At 41.1% G+C, this 23,256-nt stretch overlaps 1 protein-coding gene across 4 annotated transcripts; it reads right to left on the bottom strand.

Annotated features, from left to right (window-relative positions):
• Window positions 1-202: 202 nt before the first annotated feature.
• On the bottom strand, window positions 203-22,529 carry LOC110507907 (retinal guanylyl cyclase 2). Of its 4 annotated transcripts, XM_090223848.1 has the most exons (19): window positions 21,893-22,529; window positions 20,873-21,694; window positions 13,856-14,157; window positions 13,216-13,570; window positions 13,036-13,120; window positions 11,642-11,738; window positions 11,421-11,555; window positions 11,216-11,296; window positions 10,765-10,941; window positions 10,423-10,579; window positions 9,682-9,831; window positions 9,189-9,337; window positions 5,944-6,107; window positions 5,547-5,739; window positions 5,226-5,400; window positions 3,638-3,736; window positions 3,118-3,212; window positions 2,935-3,020; window positions 209-1,934 (listed from the first exon to the last, which is right to left on the bottom strand). In XM_090223848.1, the coding sequence occupies exons 2-19, from the start codon at window positions 21,615-21,617 to the stop codon at window positions 1,850-1,852; spliced, it is 3,330 nt and encodes a 1,109-aa protein (XP_090079974.1). In that variant the 5' UTR covers window positions 21,618-21,694; window positions 21,893-22,529; the 3' UTR covers window positions 209-1,849. The 4 variants fall into 4 exon arrangements, with proteins under 4 accessions (XP_090079971.1, XP_090079973.1, XP_090079972.1 ...); XM_090223845.1 differs by lacking the exons at window positions 20,873-21,694; window positions 21,893-22,529 and adding an exon at window positions 2,601-2,682 and having other exon boundaries at window positions 203-1,934; window positions 13,856-14,175; XM_090223847.1 differs by lacking the exons at window positions 13,036-13,120; window positions 13,216-13,570; window positions 13,856-14,157; window positions 20,873-21,694; window positions 21,893-22,529 and adding exons at window positions 2,601-2,682; window positions 12,512-12,725 and having other exon boundaries at window positions 203-1,934.
• Between the last annotated feature and the right edge of the window lie 727 nt (window positions 22,530-23,256).

Below are 23,256 nucleotides of genomic sequence, written 5' to 3'. Positions count from 1 at the left end.
ATCTGGGGTGTTAGAAACAAAGTTGCACTCCATCATCATATGCCCGTAAACAATGTAGAGAGTAAAGGACAAAGAGAATGGAGGAAACAGAAAGAGCAAGAGGTTATCTCAGCGCCATCTCCTGGTGAATAGAGGAACCATGTGGAGAATACTTTCCCTTTCCTTCTGTCTCGAAGAGCCATTGAAATAAGTGTCACATACATGTAAATAAAACAGATTTAATGAAATATATAATATTTACATGAGTCTTTGTGTCTCATAAATATCCAAGACTTATAACATAATGAATGCATCTTTACGTTACCGATTACAGACGACATGATTGATTACTTTAGTCATGTAACTGTAATCAGTAACAAATGACATTTTTCAACACTGTGCATCTTGAAAATTAAAGTTGCATACTGTATATTATTTTAATTCATTGTTCTCATAGTCTATGAAGTAGATGAAATAATAGAAGACAATAAAAGTTCACCAATATGTATCATCAAACATCCATCTGCATATATCATTGCTCATGTTATTTGGTAATGATCTATTCATGTTTTCAGCTGCATAGGTAACCCTAAAGTATGAGCTCATAGCGCCTGTAATGGACGCTCATTCATTTTCATTTATACAAGTCATACCTTCAACCAAACAAGAGATAGTACTCTTGTCCATGAAGGCATAGACATCAGACATGACAATTCTTTACTTGTCTTGTCTATGGAGAATCAGTATACTCCGTGGCTCCAAATGCCCTGCCTAAAGGAAATACGTTTTACACAAACATTACATAGACAATCTATAACAACGGGACACAGCATGCATATACTAATTATGTTTTGAATTTCTAAAAGTCAATGTAAAACATAGAAATCCAGCGTCTGTCCTTAGTTTTTGCATTGTATCATTGTCCTCAAATAGCACTCTTTTTTTTCATACAAAAAAACATGAATAATATAGGGAATTGTTTACCTAGATGCCAACAAACTTGTGGTCCATTAACAATACAGTAGATATATATCCGATTTCCTCTCACAACTGTGGAACGCTAATCTTACACCCTTACAAAGCTTTTCGGCCATAACTTAAAAATTGAATATCATATTTTGCCATAACTAACAAAATGTCTTATTTCACCCCACAACTCTCATCAGGTGGAGAGAAGTGCTCCTTTCAAAACGTTTAGAAGAGTGATAAAATATATATTTTAAAATTTGACATAACTCCTATTATGCATGTGATTAAAAGCTACAGTACAGTATGGGAGTGGAGTGATACAGTAGTACATCCTGTTGAGCACTGGGGCCTCAACTCCACTGGCCATGGGATACAATTTGTGTCAAATTGACATCCAAAGTTGATATGTTTTGGATTTTAGCTAACCATAAACCTAACCCTTTTCCTAACCTTAACTTAATTCTCCTTAGCTGCTACATTAATTATCCTAACCTGCTGCGTAAATTCTCCTCACCTGCTACGAAAAGTCAATTTTGACATAAACTGTATCCCATCTAGACAAAACCACTCCACTGACACAAAGCCACTTAGTGGCCAATGGGAGTCCAGAGACATAAGTGTATGGTTCATTAAGAAGACACGCACTATCCCTGTCACAGGACGGTAATACAACAACCTTCATTTCATTAGTGCTCTCCCTTTCTGCTGTGCTGGCCACAAACAGATTACACAGACAGAAGCCAGGAAATCCTATTAAAGGAGGCCACGTAAGCTGCAGTGAGCAGGCCGGTCCATGCCCTCTGTCCTCCAGTTCTTCATCATCCCTTTCTCTTCCTCCCTCTCTCTCTTTGGATGTGTCCTCTTCTCCCCGTGTTTGTCTCTCTCCGTCTGTCTCGTCTGCTCATATTTTAGGCTTGTCCACCTCCCGGTTGGCCTTGCGAAATATCGTCTTGATCTCATCTGTCACCATCTCTTGCCAGTTGTCCCTGAGAATGGAAGATCAAATAACATTTAAACATATTTCCACTTAATATTTCCACAGTAGTCTAGTAGGCCTATCAGATTATAATAGACAAGACAGCTGGTGAGATGAGACGAGAGGACATGGCAGAAGAAGCATGACTAAGAATGTTAATTGTCTTAGAGAACAGGAGGCTGGAGAGGGAAGGACGGCTCATAATAATGTCTGGAATGGAGTGAACAGAGTGAATTCCATTAATTCCGTTCCAGCCATTTCTATGAGCCCGTACTCTCCAATTAAGGTGTCACCAGCCACCAGTGTCTCAGAGGTGCTGCCTCAAATGAGAGGGTGAGAAGAAAGGAAGGACGGAAATGAGGGTGAACCACTCACAATGGAAAGAGATTATCCAAAACGAACAGAGCTTTTCTGGGATGGTCAAGCTCTGCTTTAACGGTATTGAAGGTGATAAGATTAGAATATTAGAGAAGAGATCAGATCAAGACTTGAAGAGATCAGATCAAGAGACTATGGTAAGACAGTATAGGGTATAGGGGGCGGGGGAGTAGTGGAGGGGGCTCAACAAAATCCCATAGATTGAGAAATCCACAAACTCCATGCAACAGAAGAACCCACACAACAACTAGCATTCCACCATGACACAACAGAGCACGGCATGCAAGTTGCTAGCTACCTCCTCAAATCAAGTTTTTTTCTCCGTTTTTTTCCCCTTGTACGCAGCTATATCCTCTGGGTTCAGTCCATGATTGTCATCCCTAAAGTAGGCAAAACATGCAATGCCACCATAACAGCATCAATCCCATCCTAGTTTTCAATGGGGCTCCATTTTGCTCATGTAGTGAATGATGAGAAAATGTGTGAAATGACTACACATAAACACATAAAACTGCTGTATAATCAATGCACAAATATTCACCAAATGAAATGTAGACATGTTAAGATTCACTTAGGGTGGTTCTCGCCAGGGTGTCAACATAAGGTACTGTATTGTGAGTGTGAGTTGTTACCCTGGTTTAATCTCTGGAGGGTTCGGTAAAGGCTTTGTGAAGTTTTCTTTCCCAACCAGCCAGTATGTCTCTTCAATGCCTTTACCCTGTAGGAACACATCATTATTCATCATTTATTTATAAACAGTTGAAAGAGATCCTACAGGTGAACACAGAGGATAATGTATTGTGAGGTGTTTATACCTTCAGCTCTGTCATGCCCCTGACGTCTATCTTGTAGCCCTCGTTGAGGGAGCGCAGGATCTTCACAGTGCTCATGTTCACATGAATTCTATAAGCTGAACGGAAATAACACTGTCACTACAAACCATACCATAATGCAGACATCCTGAGCAGAAATACACTGAGTGAACAAAACATTAAGAACTGTTCTTTCCATAACAGACTGACCAGGTGAATCCAGGTGAAAGCTATGATCCCTTATTGATGTCACTTGTTAAATCCACTTCAATCAGTGTAGATGCAGGGGAGGAGACAAGTTAAAGAAGGATTTCTAAGCCCTGAGACAATTGAGACATGGATTGTGTATGTGTGCCATTCAGAAGGTGAATGGGCAAGACAAAATATTGAAATGCCTTTGAACAGGGTATGGTAGTAGGTGCCAGGCCAGGTGCACTGGTTTGTGTCAAGGGGGTGCAACTCAATATTAAAAAGGTGTTCTTAATGTTTTTTTAAATCAACACCAATAACCTCTGATACTCACGCAGCCCAGTGGATTCCATACGAGAGGCAGTGTTGACTGTGTCTCCAAAAAGGCAGTACCGAGGCATGGTCAGACCCACCACCCCAGCCACACATGACCCTGTACACACACAACACACATGTGCATCACATCTCAGACATCACAATGAGAAACCAAACCTTGGCCTGCTACTGTTTCAGCCATCCTCATTATGACTGATGGATCCCCACATACAGACAGTTAGAAAAGGAAATAGAATCAAAGCGATTGATTGTGATATGAAGAGTTTATTTCCAAAACGTTATATCCACACATTTTTCACGTGTTTTTTTCAGCAGAAATGATTGCTGGTTATGGGTACCTTCATGTGTGTGTAAAATATGACTGTTTCAATTAATAGATTTTTAAGTGTGCATTAAAATGTTGATTTTTTTTTTTGCAAATCGCTATATCCATTGTTTAGCTAGAATGGAATGTTTTCATACTGTATATTTGACTGTGATATTTGGTTGTCTCACCTACAGTACCAGTCAAAAGTTTGGACATACCTACTCATTCAAGGGTTTTTATTTGTACTATTTTCTACATTGTAGAATAATAGTGAAGACATCAAAACAATTAAATAACACACATAGGATCATGTAGTAAGCAAAAAAAAGTGTTAAACAAATCAAAATATATTTTATATTTGAGATTCTTCCAAGTAGCCACCCTTTGCCTTGATGACAGCTTTGCACACTTGGCATTCTCTCAACCCCAGCTTCATGAGGTAGTCACCTGGAATGCATTTCAATTAACAGGTGTGCCTTGTTAAAAGTTCATTTGTGGAATGTATTTCCTTCTTAATGCATTTGAGCCAATTAGTCGTGGTGTGACAAGGTAGGGGTGGTATACAGAAGATAACCCTATTTGGTAAAAGACCATATTATGTCAAGAACAGCTCAAATAAGCAAAGAGAAACGACAGTCCATCATTACTTTAAGACATGAAGGTCAGTTAATGCTGAAAACATTTCAAGAACTTTTAAAGTTTCTTCAAGTGCAGTCGCAAAAACCATCAATGGCTATGATGAAACTGCCTCTCATGAGGACCGCCACAGGAATGGAAGACCCAGAGTTACCTCTGCTGCAGAGGATACGTTCATTAGAGTTAGCTGCACCTCAGATTGCAGCCCAAATAAATCTTTACGTCACAAATGTATCACAGTTCTTTATTAAAAATGTAGTTATTTGTTACAGTACATTTTACTGTGTAAAACCTGGCAATACTACTTATTTATTTGTGAGTGAGGTACAAAAAAACATGATTATTTGTCTCTGAAATAAAAACATCAAGTGGTAGATTTGAAACAAATACATGTGCCACTGAACAACTCCATGTCATGTTTAGATAGTGAAAAAACACACCAATCGCTTTCATAAGTTCTTTAAAACTGTAGAAGCTAATTTACCAACATTTCTGAAAATGTATATATAGCATTTTGGAAAGAAACTCTTCATCTTTATTAACAACTCACATTGGGATTTAGCCATTGATCAACTAGCTAATATATGTGACCTAACTTCAGAGTATGTCTGCCAGGCAGGGACAACCCAATGCCCTCTCTCACCTGAGTGTATCCCTATTCGTATCCTGACGGGAATGCCGGGCATGTGGCGCATCTGGAAGGTGCCCACAGAGCTCAGGATGTTCAGGGACATGTTGGCTATCTCCGCTGCGTGTTTGTTGCCATTCCTCTTGGGAAGACCTGACGCCACCATGTAGGCGTCACCAATGGTCTCCACCTACACAATGAAAACAAACAGGCATACAATAAATCATTGCCACATTGATACTCAGTGATGCTTCCCTTGCACCGCAACCCAACCCGCAACTATGATGCTCAGCTCATTTCGGTTCAACTTAGTAGTGTGAAAATAGTATAACTGACCTTGTATACGTCGTGGTTGCTGAGCACAGCGTCGAACAGCGTGTACAGGTCATTGAGTAGGTCCACCACCTCGATGGGATCACTGAGGGAGGAGATGGTGGTGAAGCCTACTATGTCACTGAAGTAGATGGTGACCTGGTCAAAGTACTCTGGCTCCACTGTTGCACCCGTCTTCAGAGCCTCTGCCACAGAACTGTATTGTGACATGGGACATTTTGTGTTTGTGGTAATGTGACACAGAGCAACAAACAATCATTAAGAGTCAAAAGTATGGTACTGTATCATGTTATGAATGGATAATACCCTTGGCATTGTACAAGAATGATATCTTGAAATAACAAAATGCCCATTGTCTTCTTTAGTTGTCTGTGTGTGTGTGTTATAACATGAAGCTCACGGAGGCAGCATCTCAGACAGCAGTTTCTCTGTCCTCTGTTTCTCCACTTCCAGCTCCTCTGTCCTCTCTCTGATCAGGTCCTCCAGGTTAGATGAGTACTGTTCCAGCATCCGCAACATGGAGTCAATGATGTTGGTCTTCTTGCCCTTGTTGATCAGCTTGAACTGTGACACAACATCATCATCATCATCATCATCATCATTGGTGCACCACTACATTATGTAATATTATGTATGACTTATGCTCTCTGTAAAAATCCACAAAGCTATAAGCCAAGACCTTTTCTGTGTCTGAATAGCCATACTAGCGATTGCATTTTATTTGTATTTATTTGTATTTATTTTTTTAGGGGTGGATCAGCTTTAATATTGAGGATAGATTGTTGCTTCCATCAATTTAATTGTCTGCATCATTTCCAATCCCCCAGATATTATTTGGGTAAACACACATACATTACATTACATTACATTATATACATACAGTGCCTTGCGAAAGTATTCGGCCCCCTTGAACTTTGTGACCTTTTGCCACATTTCAGGCTTCAAACATAAAGATATAAAACTGTATTTTTTTGTGAAGAATCAACAACAAGTGGGACACAATCATGAAGTGGAACGACATTTATTGGATATTTCAAACTTTTTTAACAAATCAAAAACTGAAAAATTGGGCGTGCAAAATTATTCAGCCCCTTTACTTTCAGTGCAGCAAACTCTCTCCAGAAGTTCAGTGAGGATCTCTGAATGATCCAATGTTGCCCTAAATGACTAATGATGATAAATACAATCCACCTGTGTGTAATCAAGTCTCCGTATAAATGCACCTGCACTGTGATAGTCTCAGAGGTCCGTTAAAAGCGCAGAGAGCATCATGAAGAACAAGGAACACACCAGGCAGGTCCGAGATACTGTTGTGAAGAAGTTTAAAGCCGGATTTGGATACAAAAAGATTTCCCAAGCTTTAAACATCCCAAGGAGCACTGTGCAAGTGATAATATTGAAATGGAAGGCGTATCAGACCACTGCAAATCTACCAAGACCTGGCCGTCCCTCTAAACTTTCAGCTCATACAAGGAGAAGACTGATCAGAGATGCAGCCAAGAGGCCCATGATCACTCTGGATGAACTGCAGAGATCTACAGCTGAGGTGGGAGACTCTGTCCATAGGACAACAATCAGTCGTATATTGCACAAATCTGGCCTTTATGGAAGAGTGGCAAGAAGAAAGCCATTTCTTAAAGATATCCGTAAAAAGTGTCGTTTAAAGTTTGCCACAAGCCACCTGGGAGACACACCAAACATGTGGAAGAAGGTGCTCTGGTCAGATGAAACCAAAATTGAACTTTTTGGCAACAATGCAAAACGTTATGTTTGGCGTAAAAGCAACACAGCTCATCACCCTGAACACACCATCCCCACTGGTTTGGGCCTGCTTTTCTTCAGCAGGGACAGGGAAGATGGTTAAAATTGATGGGAAGATGGATGGAGCCAAATACAGGACCATTCTGGAAGAAAACCTGATGGAGTCTGCAAAAGACCTGAGACTGGGACGGAGATTTGTCTTCCAACAAGACAATGATCCAAAACATAAAGCAAAATCTACAATGGAATGGTTCAAAAATAAACATATCCAGGTGTTAGAATGGCCAAGTCAAAGTCCAGACCTGAATCCAATCGAGAATCTGTGGAAAGAACTGAAAACTGCTGTTCACAAATGCTCTCCATCCAACCTCACTGAGCTCGAGCTGTTTTGCAAGGAGGAATGGGAAAAAATTTCAGTCTCTCGATGTGCAAAACTGATAGAGACATACCCCAAGCAACTTACAGCTGTAATCGCAGCAAAAGGTGGCGCTACAAAGTATTAACTTAAGGGGGCTGAATAATTCTGCACGCCCAATTTTTCAGTTTTTGATTTGTTAAGAAAGTTTGAAATATCCAATAAATGTCGTTCCACTTCATGATTGTGTCCCACTTGTTGTTGATTCTTCACAAAAAAATAGTTTTATATCTTTATGTTTGAAGCCTGAAATGTGGCAAAAGGTCGCAAAGTTCAAGGGGGCCGAATACTTTCACAAGGCACTGTATATAGCCATTAAAAAAATATATATATATCTATATATATACACATACATACATTAAAAATCCTGATTATCTTATTTTCCATAATTAGCTATTAATATTTGTAGTAATGTAGACAATTTATGCAAAGGATTTTTACCTCTCACCAGTCTCGCCATTACCAAAATTACATTATGGCAAGCAATTATTATATTAGCAAACAATTATTGTGAATAATATATATATATATATATATATATAATACATCCTATATTGTCCCTAACATATTTTACTCCCTCGCAACAGTTGCGGGATACACACACACACACACACACACAAAACCCCTTTTCCCCACAACAACCATAGACTCATATTCTCAACAATTGCACCATTCCAGAGCCCAACTCAAGAAAGGTCTTGATTTACAAATGCACATACAGTTGCAGCTGTAAGAGAAGACCTGCAAAACTGCGCAGCATTTGCATTTTAGGTATACAAAAATAAAACGTTTTATAGTACTTGAAATGTCGAAAATAAAGTATGCTTTATATGCCAGGATGTTAAACTATACGTCTTTTCATCTAGTAGAATACGCTGCACACTTTTGAGGAAGAGAAGTGTCTTTTCAGACTAGGGTTGCACAATCCCGTGAACTTTCAATAAATTCCCTGGTTTTCCAGAAATCCTGGATGGAGGATTCCGTATTTCCTGCTTACTCCCTCCTGATTCAGTGAATCCTCAAACCGGAATCTCAGGAAGACAAGGGAATTTATTGAAAGTCATTTTAATTTTGCCTTCCCTATTCCAGACTCATGTGTGTTTGACAAGAGCTGATAATCAGCTGATAATGAGATAAGGGAACACGCTGTACCAAAATAAATGAATGATTGGGAATCAACGCAATTAAGCATTATTAGATGACATTCTCAGGACGGGTGAGCCTAGATGGTAATATTTGTTGCTTACTGCATTCATTTTTCCTAAACAGTACATTCTGAACAGTATGTAATACGATTAGTACACAGTATATTGTTTTATTAAGTAGTAGGCAAGACAGATTTCGGCCAATGAGCGCTGACAGACCAATTTCTGCTGTCCACAGCTCATAATTACCCAGACATATTCCCTGCATTAGCCTTCTATGAGACTGGCAGCAGATAACCGTGGAGACAGATGAGGGTTTCTGACCTGGTCAAAGATCTCATCGAAGGCTGGTCTGCGGTCAGGCTGTTCGCTCCAGCACTGTTTCATCAGCTGGATACACTCCAGAGGAGCCTGATCTGGGGCCACCGTGGGCCTGCACATGGGAGGAGGCTTCTTCACCTTACGGATGATCTCTGATGGTGAGGGAGAGAGAAAGAGAGGAGAGAGGTTATACTGTACAGCGGCAGCACGGGAGCATAACAACTCATTACACAGTTTATTGTCCGCTGGTACTAGACAGCTTGTCAAAGCAAAGCAGAAATTCTGTATGTACAATATGTAGCTACATCATACACTGTAGATAGGGGAATTATTGTGATTTACAACTCTGACATTACTCAATAGATGCCAGTATAACAAGTCAATCAAGTGATGTTGATTCACAGATGACAGAAGAATGACCTCAAGCTAAAACAAAAAAATGCCTCTAAGATCTAAGATTGTATGTTTTTGCTTGTTTTGTATCCCCCAAACCTACCCGCAGGAGTCAGACCCAGCATGCAATATGGAAGTCCTCGGACAACCACCTCTTGGAGTATAATGGCAAAACTATACACATCTCCTTTATAGGTCCCCTTCCGAGAGTTCTCCACGTCTCGGAGGAACTCTGGAGCTGTCCAAAACTGATCTGAGATAGAGGCACAGGGTCACGATATTGGCAAGGTAGTTAAATGCAGCACCTGGGAAGCATATAGAATCTAAATTACATAGATTATACTCACAAACTAGAAATACAAATGAATGTGTGTCAAGTCCATCTTTAAAGGTCCAATGCAGCCATTTTTATCTCGATATCAAATCATTTCTGGGTAACAATTAAGTACCTTACTGTGATTGTTTTCAATTAAAATACTCAAAAACAAACAAAAATAGCTTCTTAGTTAAATGCTATTTCTAAGCAATAATTTTGCTAGGACTGTCATGGAGTGGTCTGAGAGAGGGGCCTAACTGGAAGAGCCTAGTGGGAGGGATGTGTAACCTGCAAACTAACTGCTATTGGCAGAGAGGAGGGCAAACTCTCTTTATTATGATGTCACCAAGCGGTCCAAAACCCCACCCATGCAAAACAATCTGAAATGTAACTATCAATTCTTTTCAAACAACTCTAACAAGGCATTAACAAAAAAATGATGTTGTTGACCACACCGCTCCGTTAACGTGATATGGAAGAGTGAACATTTTCAAAAAACAAAAGTGCAGATCTAGGCATAGATGTTACCTTCAGGTGGAACTAGATTTTTTGGGGATTTCTGGGATTCCAGCAGCTCGTTAAAGCCGTAGTCTGTGATCTTGAGGACGAAGCGACCGTCCACCACACAGTTCCGTGACTTCAGCCGACCGTGAGGGAACTCTCGATGGTGCAGATACTTCATACCCTGAGAGGCCAATAAGATCAGAACTGGTAAACCATTGGTGTTACTTATGACAAAGTACCAGAAAAACATTTTAAACGTTTGATCTGCTGGCAGAAACAGTTTTTAGAAGATATTTTTTTATCTTACTGGGACAAATTAGACTTGTGGAACTAGTTTTGCAACATGATGTGTCAAACATGTCATACCTTGATTAAGTCCAGCAACAAAGAAGACTTGAACATCCATTCCAGCTTGACGTCATCGTTCCTCAGGAGGTCCTGCAGGCTGCCACGGGAACAATGCTCCGTCACCACGGCAAACATGTCACAGTCTGTGAAAAACCCCAGGAACGGATTGATGTTCTCATTTCGCAGATCCTTCATCTGGACACATTCACACAAAATGAAGACCCCAAAGTTAACAAAAACAAACTCACATCCCAGACATGACTATACATTGTAAATATGGTATTGGCACTGACCCTGTATATAACATAATCTCTTATTTCTCATCATTTCTTTATTTTTTATACACAGTATATATTTATTTTTGATTTTTATACTATTTTAGATATTGATTACTGCACCGTTGAGTAGAGCTCGCAAGCAATTCACTGTACTTGTGCTTGAACTTACTGTTGTTATGTTTTGGTTTTACCTTTGTAAAGATCTTGGTGGTGCTCTGCTTGACTTCCTTGAAATGGCCTTCTTCAAACTTTTTCAGCCACACCCAGTCGCCCTTTGAAGCCATGAAAGAAAATGTGGTTTTATTCTGGCTCCATTCTCTACAAGTCACATTGAAATATTTTAGGATAGGGATGAGAAGTCGACTTGTGGTTCAACGGTCAACGTCGTCAACCTACCTCATAGACTGCTACATTTGTGGTGTCATGTGTTGCGGTAGTGATGCTGTTCACAGAGTGGTGCAGGTCTCCTGAATGCATACCGTTGTTGTCTATTCCACTTTTAGATTCACTCAGGTCCTCTAGAGTGATTTTCTATGAGGCATAAAATAGATGACTGAACATACAGTATATCAGAAAGAAGTCATGTTGTAGAGAATCACATGGGAAAATATATTTACCCTCTTGCTAAGTTGAGGGTTGATGAACGTGAGGTCCTCTAGAGTCAGTAGGATCCGATTGGGCCCCTTCACCAACTGGATCTGCTGGATTCTCCTCCTACCAGCCAATCAGAGAGCATGTCAGCCATGGTAACAGCAAAGCAATAGCAACTATCTCTGTCTAGGTTTTTAGTCTCTATGTATCTAAACAGCAGAGGTGGGACCAAGTCATTGTTTTACAAGTCACAAGTAAGTCGCAAGTCTTAGCACTCTAGTCCCAAGTCAAGACCGACAAGTCTCAAGTCAAGTCTCAAATCCTAAACTTTGAGTTTAGAGTCCTAAACAAGTCATAATGTGCTCTTCACCAAGTGTAATACCACTTCATATTTTTAACAAGAGTAATAGTTAGTATATTACATTGACACAAATCATGAATGCTTTTAAAAAATATGTATATTTATTACTTTCCAAATAAACTTTATATTTCCACGGAAGTGCATGGTTAACCATGAGAAAGACTATTGAGGATCGCTATGGGGCGCAATCGGGCGATGTAGGCTTGTACACAATCGCCCAACCTTAACAAACAAACAAACACACACCCACCCACACACACACAAAAACACACACACACACACACACACACACACTCTCTGTGTGTGGTTACAGTAGGCTAACCTATGTCAATGGTTTTAGGAACAGCAGTAACATCAGGCAGGATTTAGGCTACCAACTGCCGAGCCAGTTGTAGCTCAATCTTGGGTGCAATGTTCACGTTCCTGCACTGACTGACTGTGTGGAGGCTCATTGATGTAACGTTATGTTAGCCTACATGCTACACTAGCAAATATATAAATTATATAGCTGTCTGCTATATTAGCCATGACTTACCGTTTTTTGTGCAACTTCAAATGTTGAACAAAGTTGGAAGTTGTTGCGCCTCCGTCTGTAAATTTTGCAAGTTTCGATCCGTTTTTATCGATACAGCGTAGTCGTTATATCCCAAAATAATAATTTGGGGTATCAATCTTTCCAAGGGCTCCATCTGAATTCACCCGCCGACGTTCCTCTGCACTGCCACGCGCAACTTTTTCTCAGCTGGCCCAATTTGATTGGCTGCTGTCCGATTCAAACTGTAATCTGTTAAATGAAGAGTTGATGCGTTGCACACTTTTTTTTAATAGCATCATTTTTAATATCTGGGCTTGGGGAGGATATCAAATCAGGTCGAGTCAAAAGGCTCAAGTCCAAGTTAAGTCACGAGTCATTGGTTTTAAGTCAAAGTCGAGTTGCAAGTCATCATATTTGTGACTTGAGTCTGATTCGAGTCCAAGTCATGTGACTCGAGTCCACACCTCTGCTAAACAGCATACAAATACAGTAAGAAACATGAACAGGACAGTGAGAAGAGTTACCTTACGAACAGACTTAGACCAAGTCCTCCCACGATCAGAATGAAGATGATCACAACCACCACTATGACGTAGGTTATCTCCACACCTGAGACACAGGTAAGACATGGAGACTAAATACATAGTTTGGTTGTGTGATGGAAGAAGGAAAGACACAAACTAACAGGCAAACAGGTTCTCTACCTCCAGTGCAGATAATGTTTGGTTCAAACCAACAGCTGGAGTCTGAGGGGGGAGGGGAACCCCCAGGGAAATGAATGGATTTGCCTGCGAAGCGGACCATGTCAGCGCTCAGGTCCACCAGATAGGAGCGGTACAGCTGACCCTCCCATCCGTCGGAGTCCAGGATGACATAGTTGGTCTGGCTCTCTCCTTCAGTGTCTATCTGGATCTTCTGGTTGAAGCCAGAAAACGTCATGTTCCTGGTGAAATAAGCTAGGTTGGTCCCGGAGAGCCACTGGCCAGCTCTCCTGGCATTGTGCATGGCTTTGGCAAGGAGGTAAATACCGTTGTAGATGGTTCCAAACAGGGGGTTGACCTGGAATGCAAGGCCATTGATAAATCGTTTATTTGGTTAAAATGATTAGCTTTTCTCAAACTGAGAGTGATACACTGATCTAAAACTCACCAACCAAAACAGTTATATATCAAATGGCCTGAAGACTATGGTGTTTCTCTACATAACAAATGTTCAATAAATACAATCAATGGCATATTTATAATACTATTGTAATAACAATGTAATAACATAACAATCAATTGAAATTCAGATGGAATCTACTCACATCCCACAATTGAAAATATCAAGAAACACCCTCCTCACCTGCTGTGGGACCAGTGATATGGTGAGTTCCTCAAACCTCTTGGCCATGTTGAACGCCTCGTTGAATGACATCAGATCTGAGGACACAGTGATGGTGAGCACGGCGTCGTAGGCCTGCCGCAGCTTGGTGTTGTTTTGCAGGGGGAAGTATGATGTGTTGGCATAGGGCAGGCTATAGAGGAGGGTGTCGTAGGGGACAAAAACGTAGCGGCCCTTCGTCAGACCCATCTCATGGGCCTTCAGCAGGAAGGCTGTCTGCTGCTCCCCACCAATCAGAGCAGAGTGCATGCACATGATGATCACTGGAACACACAGGACAGAGACAGTGAGGGATCACCACCTTAAAGGGGCAATCTGCAGTTGCTACATAACATTAGGGACATGAAAATAAATTATATGTACAGTGCCTTGCAAAAGTATTCATCCCCCTTGGCGTTTTTCCTATTTTGTTGCATTACAGCTTGTAATTTAAATAGATTTTTATTTGGGTTTCATGTAATGGACATACACAAAATAGACCAAATTGGTGAAGTGAAATGAAAACATTTACTTGCTTCAAAGAATAAAAAATTAAAACATGGAAAAGTGGTGTGTGCACATGTATGATGCCCCTAAATAAGATCTAGTACAATAAATTACCTTCAGAAGTCACATAATCAGTTAAATAAAGTCCACCTGTGTGCAATCTAAGTGTCACATGATCTCAGTATAAATACACCTGTTCTGAAAGGCCCAAGAGATTGCAACACCACTAAGCAAGAGGCACCACCAAGCAAGTGGCAAAATGAAGACCAAGGAGCTCTCCAAACAGGTCAGGGACAACATTGTGGAGAAGTACAGATCATGGTTGGGTTATAAAAAAATATCTGAAACTTTGAACAGCCCACTGAGCACCATTACATCTGTTATTAAAAGATTTAAAGAATATGGAACCACAACAAACCTGCCAAGAGAGGGCCAACCATGAAAACTCACAAACCAGGCAAGGAGGGCATTAATCAGAGAGGCAGCAAAGAGACCAAAGATAACCCTGAAGGAGCTGCAAAGCTCCACAGCGGAGATTGGAGTATCAGTCCAAAGGACCACTTTACACTCCACAGAGCTAGGCTTTATGGAAGAGTGGCCAGAAAAAAAGCCATTGCTTAAAGAAAAAAATAGGAGACTCCCCAAACATATGGAAGAAGGTACTCTGGTCAGATGAGACTAACATTTAGCTTTTTGGCCATCAAGGAAAACGCTATGTCTGGCGCAAACCCAACACCTCTCATCACCCCGAGAACATCATCCCCACAGTGAAGCATGGTGGTGGTAGCATCATGCTGTGGGAATGTTTTTCATCGGCAGGGACCAGTCAGGGAGGGCATCAATTCTGAAACTGGTCAGAATTGAAGGAATGATGGATGGCGCTAAATACAGGGAATTTCTTGAGGGAAACCTGTTTCAGTCTTCCAGAGATTTGAGACTGGGATGGAGGTTCACCTTCCAGCAGGACAATGACCATAAGCATACTGCTAAAGCAACACTCGAGTGGTTTAAGGGGAACATTCAAATGTTTTGAAAGGGCCTAGTCAAAGCCTAGACCTCAATCCAATTGAGAATCTGTGGTATGACTTACATATTGCTGTACACCAGCGGAACCCTTTCAACTTGAAGGAGCTGGAACAGTTTTGCCTTGAAGAATGGGCAAAAATCCAGGTGGGTAGATGTGCCAAACTTATAGAGACGTACCCCAAGAGACTTGCAGCTGTAATTGCTGCAAAAGCTGGCTCTACAAAGTATTGACTTTGTTGGGGTGAATAGTAATGCACGTTCAAGTTGTTTTGTCTTATTTCTTGTTTGTTTCTCAATAAAAAATAATGTGCATCTTCAAAGTAGTAGGCATGTTGTTTAAATCAAATGATACAAACCCCCCAAAAATCTATTTTAATTTGTGGTTGTAAGCCACTGTACAACTGTTGTACCCCATCAGAACCCAAAATATAAGCTTGTTGTTTCATGCAGACCACCATAGTCCCTGTGCCCAAGAACACTAAGATAACCTGCCTAAATGACTACCGACCCGTAGCACTCACGTCTGTAGCCATGAAGTGCATTGAAAGGCTGGTCATGGCTCACATCAACACCATTATCCCAGAAACCCTAGACCCACTCCATTTTGCATACCGCACCAACAGATCCACAGATGACACAATCGCTATTGCACTCCACACTGCCCTTTCCCACCCGGACAAAAGGAACGCCTACTTGAGAATGGTATTCATTGACTACAGCTAGCGTTCAACACCATAGTGCCCTCAAAGCTCGTCACTAAGCTAAGGACCCTGGGACGAAACACTTCCCTCTGCAACTGGATCCTGGACTTCCTGACGGGCCGCTCCCAAGTGGTAACGGTATGTAACAGCACATCTGCCAAGCAGATCCTCAACACAGGGGCCCTTCAGGGGTGCGTGCTCAGTCCCCTCCTGTACTCCCTGTTCACCCATGACTGTATGGTCATGCACAACTCCAACACCAACATTAAGTTTGCCGATGACACAACAGTGGTCTGATCACTGACAACAATGAGACAGCCTATAGGGAGAAGGTCAGAGACCTGGCAGTGTGGTGCCAGGACAACAACCTCTCCCTCAACATGATCAAGATTAAGGAGATGATTGTGGACTACAGGAAAAGGAGGGCCGAGCATGCCCCCACTCTCATCAACGGGGCTGTAGTGGAGCAGGTTGAGAGCTTCAAGTTCCTTGGTGTTCACATCACCAACGAACTGTCATGGTCCAAACACACCAAGACAGTTGTGAAGAGAGCACGACAACACCTATTCCCCCTCAGGAGACTGAAAAGATTTGGCATGGTCCTCAGATCATCAAAAGGTTCTACAGCTGCATCATCGAGAGCATCCTGACGGGTTCATCACTGCCTGGTATGGCAACTGCTCGGCCTCCGACTGCAAGGCACTACAGAGGGTAGTGCGTACGGCCCAGAACATCACTGGGGCCAAGCTTCCTGCAATCCAGGACCTCTATACCAGGCGATGTCAGAGGAAGGACCTAAAAGTTGCCAAAGACTCCAGCCACCCTATTCATAGACTGTTCTCCCTGCTACGCATGGCAAGCGGTACCGGAGCGACAAGTCTAGGTCCAAATGGCTTCTTAACAATTTCTACCCCCAAGCCATAAGACTCCTGAATGGCTAACCATTACGTTGCTGCTAATCTCTGTTTATTATCTATGCATAGTCACTTTACCTCTACCTACATATACGTACATATTACCTCAATTAACCGGTGCCCCCGCACATTGACTCTGTATCTGTACCCCCTGTATATAGTCTCGCTACTGTTATTTTATTGTTAGTTATTAGTTATTTTCAATTTTCTTCTTTTTTTTCATTTTTATTTATTTATTGTTTACTTCAGTTTATTTAGTAAATATTTTTTTCTTAAAACTGCATTGTTAGTGAAGGGCTTGTAAGTAAGGTACAGCTGTTTTATTCGACAAATTAGATCTGATTTGTTGTCAGTGGCGACCTGTCATTCATACCTGTTGTTTATTTATTGTCAGTGCTTTACATGTTATTTAATTTGTGTCACATATCAGTTTGAAAACAATGTAAAAACACATTTAATGATTGAAAAAAGCTGCATACGAACATGGTCTCTTTCTTGCTTTATTTAGTAAGGCAGCTCCAAAAAGCAGGTGTTTCAGCCTAGCTCAGTGCTTTCTGTCGTGGAAGGGCAGCCAGCGGAAAATACAGAGCGTTGGCATTGTTAATCTTCTCTAGTTGCGCCGTGATTGGCTCAGGATTCTGTCACTCATGGGGGGACACAACGTCTCTGCAGAATCTACAGGGAGAGCTATCCAGTTCAAGCCAATTTGGGTGCTACCATAGATTTACATTAGAAGTGCCCATCCAGCATGACTTCTGCCACATTGAAAACATCTGAAAACTCGAAAATAAGTGAGTTCAAGACAACTGGGAACTTGGAAAAAAACGAGCTCCGACTGGGAAAATATGCTTTGAACGGACAACCAACTCGGAATTGCAAGTCGGGAACTCTGGTCTCTTTCTAGAGCTCTGACCTGAAGATCACTTACATCATAATTCGACCTTGTTTTTTCAGAGTTCCAGGTGTCTTGAAAGCACCACAAATCCAGAGAATGTCAGACTTTGATAACAAAGTTTGAAGACAAAATTTGCCAACAAGCACAGCACAACAACACTGAGTTCAAAAATGTCTTGTATGCTGCTGCATAAATTATGTAATATGCCAGGGGGATATTGGGGGATGTTTTTCAGAGGCAGGGACTGGGAGAATAGTCCGGATCGAGGGAAAGATAAACAGAGCAAAGTACAGAGAGATCCTTGATGAAAACCTGCTCCAGAGCGCTCAGGACCTCAGACTGGGGTGAAGGTTCACCTTCCAACAGGACAATGACCCTAAGCACACAGCCAAGACAACACACGAGTGCCTTTGGGACAGGTCTCTGAATGTCATTGAGTGGCCCAACCAGAGCCCAGACTTGAACCCGATCGAACATCTCTGGAGAGACCTGAAAATAGCTGTGTAGCGATGCTCCCCATCCAACCTGACAGAGCTTGAGAGGATCAGCAGCGATAACAGGTGTGCCAAGCTTGTAGCGTCATACCCAAGACTCAAGGCTGTAACTGCTGCCAAAGGTGGTTCAACAAAGTACTGAGTAAAGTGTCTGAATACTTACGTACATGTGATTTGTTTTTTATTTAATAAAATGTGCAAAAAATTAAAAGAAATGTGCTTTGTCATTATTCTGTAGTGTGTAGATTGATGAGAGAAACAAAATATAATCCCTTTTAGAATAAGGCTGTAACATAACAAAATATGGAAAAAGGGGTCTGAATCCTTCCCGAATGCACTGTACTGTATTACACTAATACTAAGTGTCTGTTGTGTAGTAAGCTGTTAGTAACCCATGTGCCTATTTTGGTCCCTTTTCCCCCTCAGAACTTAGCCTACTGTTCTTACTTGGTGGTGCACATGTAGCGGGTAATCTGTTTTTGAGAAATGTAATTGAATACTGTAAGAGCTTTTATTTTTCTGCTTATACGCCCTCTATTTATCCTACAGTTCTGACTTGGTGTACAGAGAGAATAGTGTAAGAACTGCCCATGTTCTGAATTCTGTCGCTGTACATTTCAAAAGTGCTGAACAAAGTTATATCGACTAGTCCATCTTAGCTTACTCATTAATGTCTTAATCGAAATTATGGATTGCCTCTTATGCCCTCATCGTTCCCTTATGCCCTAGTTTGTACATCTCAATTGTTATAGGCCTATTGCTTATATAGGTCTCTCACTTGTTCATCAATTTAGGCAATGTTGGAATGATTTCATTGTTTAGCTTACTTTATGTATTATAATTAGCTCATGTGCTTTTCTTGAGGAGATACTATATAATGTTGTTGGGTCTGTAACCATGTTTGCCAGTGACATTCTCATCGTTCAAATATTTGTTATAAACAGTAACAGACCCATGTAATTCCAGTTGATATTGCAAGGGTTGTTTTGTTTGTACAATATGCTGTGATACAACCTGGTTCAAGATAGTAACACACATTGGGAAACCACACACTGAGTAAAGGAATAACAACATGAATTAATTCCATAAATAAAGTAAACACTCAACAATAATCAGATGAGGCATGAAGGTGAGTAAATTACGTCTCAACTGCTAAAGACACAACGAAACAACCAAAGGTATGCATGGAGAGAGGAATCTCTTGCTGAACGGGGAAACAGTGGCTTTATGCCACAGCTGAGCTTTCACAGGTGTGCAGCCTCAGCAGTGACAACCCTCCCATCTCACACACCTCTCCTATGCTGCACAAATCAGCTCACACAAACAGCCCACTGAATACCCCTTTCAATACTAGATTGGAGGGAGAGGGGTGGTGTGTGTGTGTGTGTGTGTGTGTGTGTGTGTGTGTGTGTGTGTGTGTGTGTGTGTGTGTGTGTGTGTGTGTGTGTGTGTGTGTGTGTGTGTGTGTGTGTGTGTGTGTGTGTGTGTGTGTGTGTGTGTGTGTGTGTGTGTGTGTGTGTGTGTGTGTGTGGTGACTTAAAGCAGAGTAAAGTTAAGGCCTCAACATCTTGTTGAATTTAACTGAAATAACATCTGAATTTTTGTTGGTGTCCAACTTGAAAGTGCTGAACAAATAGGCCTAGCTCAGCTTGCTTATACTTAGAGTTAAGTATTAATGATATAAGAACAAACATTATGAATTTACTGAACATAAATGTAATAATTTTCGTGTATGGTTCAAAAGTCTAAACTAATTTTTGAGTTTGTTATTATTGAAGGAGAATGTGGTTCTTGTCGACTTACACAAATCCACAAGGAGTCAGTCGTAACCACATTTGTTTAAGCAAGTCAGCCATATCGGCTATGGTTTTTAGAAAGGCAGTAAATAATATGTCTCCACTGATAGCCTGGTGTAGCAGTGGTAAGGATTCACTCCATAGTGCTGAAAGGAAAGCTCTGCTGGTGGGACAGCTTTATGTAGGCCATAACCGTTTTTGGGCACCTTGGTCACCGTTATAATGCAATTAATGTATTGTTTAGTGTTGTGTAGTGGCTTTGCTGGCATGCATAAAAAAGTTTGCCCCACCAAGATTTACATGATAAAATCACCACTGCTTGTTGTACTCCAATGTTTGTAAAAAAAAGTCTCAAAACATGGTTAAAACTATAAAGTTGATATCATGGATGGTTAGTACTTATATCCATTGCTCTTTCTATGAATTTGAGAGTGGTTACAGTTCTCCAGCCCCATCCCTCAGTGATTTGTCATCATTTAAACTGTGGATTACCCCTTTAAACTGATCAGGCTCAGATTTTCTGTTGCCTAGTTAAATCAAATAAAAATAAAAAGCAGTCTTGTGAGGCTTGATAGCATAGCCTGCACTTATTTCACTCGTATCTTTTCAGTAAACAAAACATAATATAACAAAATAGAAGGTAAATATGTTCTTAAAAACACTTGCCTTTGATCTCTCCAGCAGCCTGGATTCTGCTCAGTGTGCTTTCCATCTCCGTCTCGTTCATTCCCGCCGAAGCTACTATGCCAACGGGAAGTCCCTGGCTCCGCAGGGAGTTGGCCACTTTACCAGCGGTGTCTATCCAGATATCCTCATTGGAAGACACGATGCCGATGTTGGCCCAACTGAAATGCTTCAACACGGTGAACAACACCCGTGTAGGTGACGGCAGTGTCCGTGCGAAGGTTGGGTAGCTCTTGATTCGATCCAACTCATAGTTAATACAAGCCCAGGAAAAGATAGCTTTATCCCAGTTTTTGCCCAAAAGTGAGGCTGCGTCACAGTATCCTGGATTCGTGGGTCCGACGAAACCGTCCACCATCTTCTCGTAGTACACAAATGTTGTCAATGCTTTAGACGTTTCACATGCTTCTTGCAGGATCACAAAGTCCAATTTGCTGCCCAAATCTAAACTGAAATCCTCGTTTATTCTGCCCACGGCCAGTTTAGCGGCCAGCGCAGGTAGGGCCTTGGAGTAGACCGGGTCGCAGTTCCAGGGTCCAAGGACCCCAACTTTGAAGATTAAACACTGGACACAGCACGGAAACGTCAACACCCCGAGCAGGACCCATAGCAGAAAGTTATAGAATGGCAGAGTTGCAAGGCTGTGTCTGCTCTTGAAGATGGGGCCATAGGGATAGTTGGATAAGTCCCATAGCACACCTCCAACATTTAGAGGAATACGTTGCATTATCCTGCTGGAGTATCCGTATTGGTGAGCTGTGATCTGATCCTACATCAAAGCATTATACACCAAACCAAAAACATCTGCAAAAAAAGATTAGGTTAGCCTATTCATTTTAACATAATTTATAATAAGGGTTAGGCTACTTCAAGGTTTTATAAACTGCATAAAGTTAACACAAAGTAGGCTATGTGAGAGTGAGATCACTGTATTTGATAGCATGTTATCTCAAAGAGACACTCTTGAATAGCATAGCTTTAATCATAATATGTTGCACTTACCATTGCTTTCTTTGGCCTTTTTGAAAGCTGTGAAGTCTGAGGATAGTTTTTTTAACACTCCTGTTTTTTTGCAGTAATCCTCACCTCACCATTCCAGTATTCTCTATATTTTCAATCATGTGAAATGTCATACCGTTGCCCAGTTGAAGCCACAACACCTCATTATCTTTCTGGTCTCTCCCATAAAGTGAGGCAGAGGCAGGAGCCTCAGGAGCGCCGTTGTCTGTCAACTTCAGCACCCTGGAGAGATCCTTACATGCTGTTGTTGGCGCTTGAAGAGGCTAGCGCACCTTACACAGGTCTGCTCCACCACACACAAGTAACATTTTTCTCACCTTATAATGTTAGCTCATTAGAATCAAACAGACTAACATTATGTATCCGTGTAAAGTATCCTTCTTGACAAGCAAAGGTTACCTGATGCTCAACAGGTTGCAGAAACGTAGACTACAAAAGCATGCAAAATAAAGCAATATTTTCTTCAATGTAAAACGTATTTATATTCAATGTCTAATGAATATATATTCTAAATTATAGCAGGCCAAGATCAACCACGCCAATTCAATCAAAGCCCTTTCAAAGTGACCTGTAGGCAAAACGGGTGCTGCACCCGGACCTAATCCATATTCGGTAAGGCACACTATAAGAGGATTGTCAATGTACGTTGGAGTCTCAGAAACACATAACCATCGCACAACACCTTGTTAAGATAGTAGCCTAGGCCTATATTCTGCAGAAAATCACATTTAAATTTAAATAGAGGGCTCTAAAGAAATATAATTATATGTTTTCTATTTGGCACTAATAACAGTGATGAAGATGAAAAACAAAGTATTTTATCTAGGGTCACATAACTTATTTATTTCCTTTGCCATGGAGACAGCTTGTTGCATGAACACTATGCACCGAACAATAATTGGTCTGATGCGTTTATGTGACAATGATAGGCCCCCCACTTAAGTTGAATTTGCTCTTAGGTGTAGAGGGAATAATTAACGTTAACGAAGGGTTTTCCCTGCGCGTGTATCCCCTGAGCTCCTCAATATTTGCCTGTGTCAGTCATTTCAGCTGTTTTGATGACGTGTTTCAGGAAACCAGTGCCAATTTAGACAGATTAGGCTAGTGGCAGGACCCCCCCCCCCCCAAAAAAAAGAAAATTATACCCCTACCAGAGGTCGATCAAAACACAACCATATTTTTTCACATCTCTAATGTCTCCCATTTATGAAATGGATGGTTGTGTAAAAATATTTTACTCCAAAACTAAACAAAAAAATGCTGAATAATGCCTGGCTGGAGAGATACAATAGACGGAAATATCAACTATAAATATTTATGATGAATGTAAACTAAAATGTTTGGTA

Source organism: Oncorhynchus mykiss, chromosome 27 (assembly GCF_057628025.1).
Source record: "Oncorhynchus mykiss isolate SJ-2025 chromosome 27, ASM5762802v1, whole genome shotgun sequence".
NCBI lineage: Eukaryota > Metazoa > Chordata > Actinopteri > Salmoniformes > Salmonidae > Oncorhynchus > Oncorhynchus mykiss.
This window is presented reverse-complemented; position numbering and strand designations above follow the sequence as displayed.

Excerpts from the sequence above, each read along its gene's own strand:
- LOC110507907 (XM_090223848.1), bottom strand. The coding sequence starts at position 21,617 with ATGCAACGTATTCCTCTAAATGTTGGAGGTGTGCTATGGGACTTATCC. Across the intron at positions 13,121-13,215 it reads AAACATTATCTGCACTGGAG|GTGTGGAGATAACCTACGTC; the intron begins GTAGAGAACCTG and ends CCTGTGTCTCAG. Across the intron at positions 6,108-9,188 it reads TCGATGAGATCTTTGACCAG|TTCAAGCTGATCAACAAGGG; the intron begins GTCAGAAACCCT and ends GTTGTGTCACAG.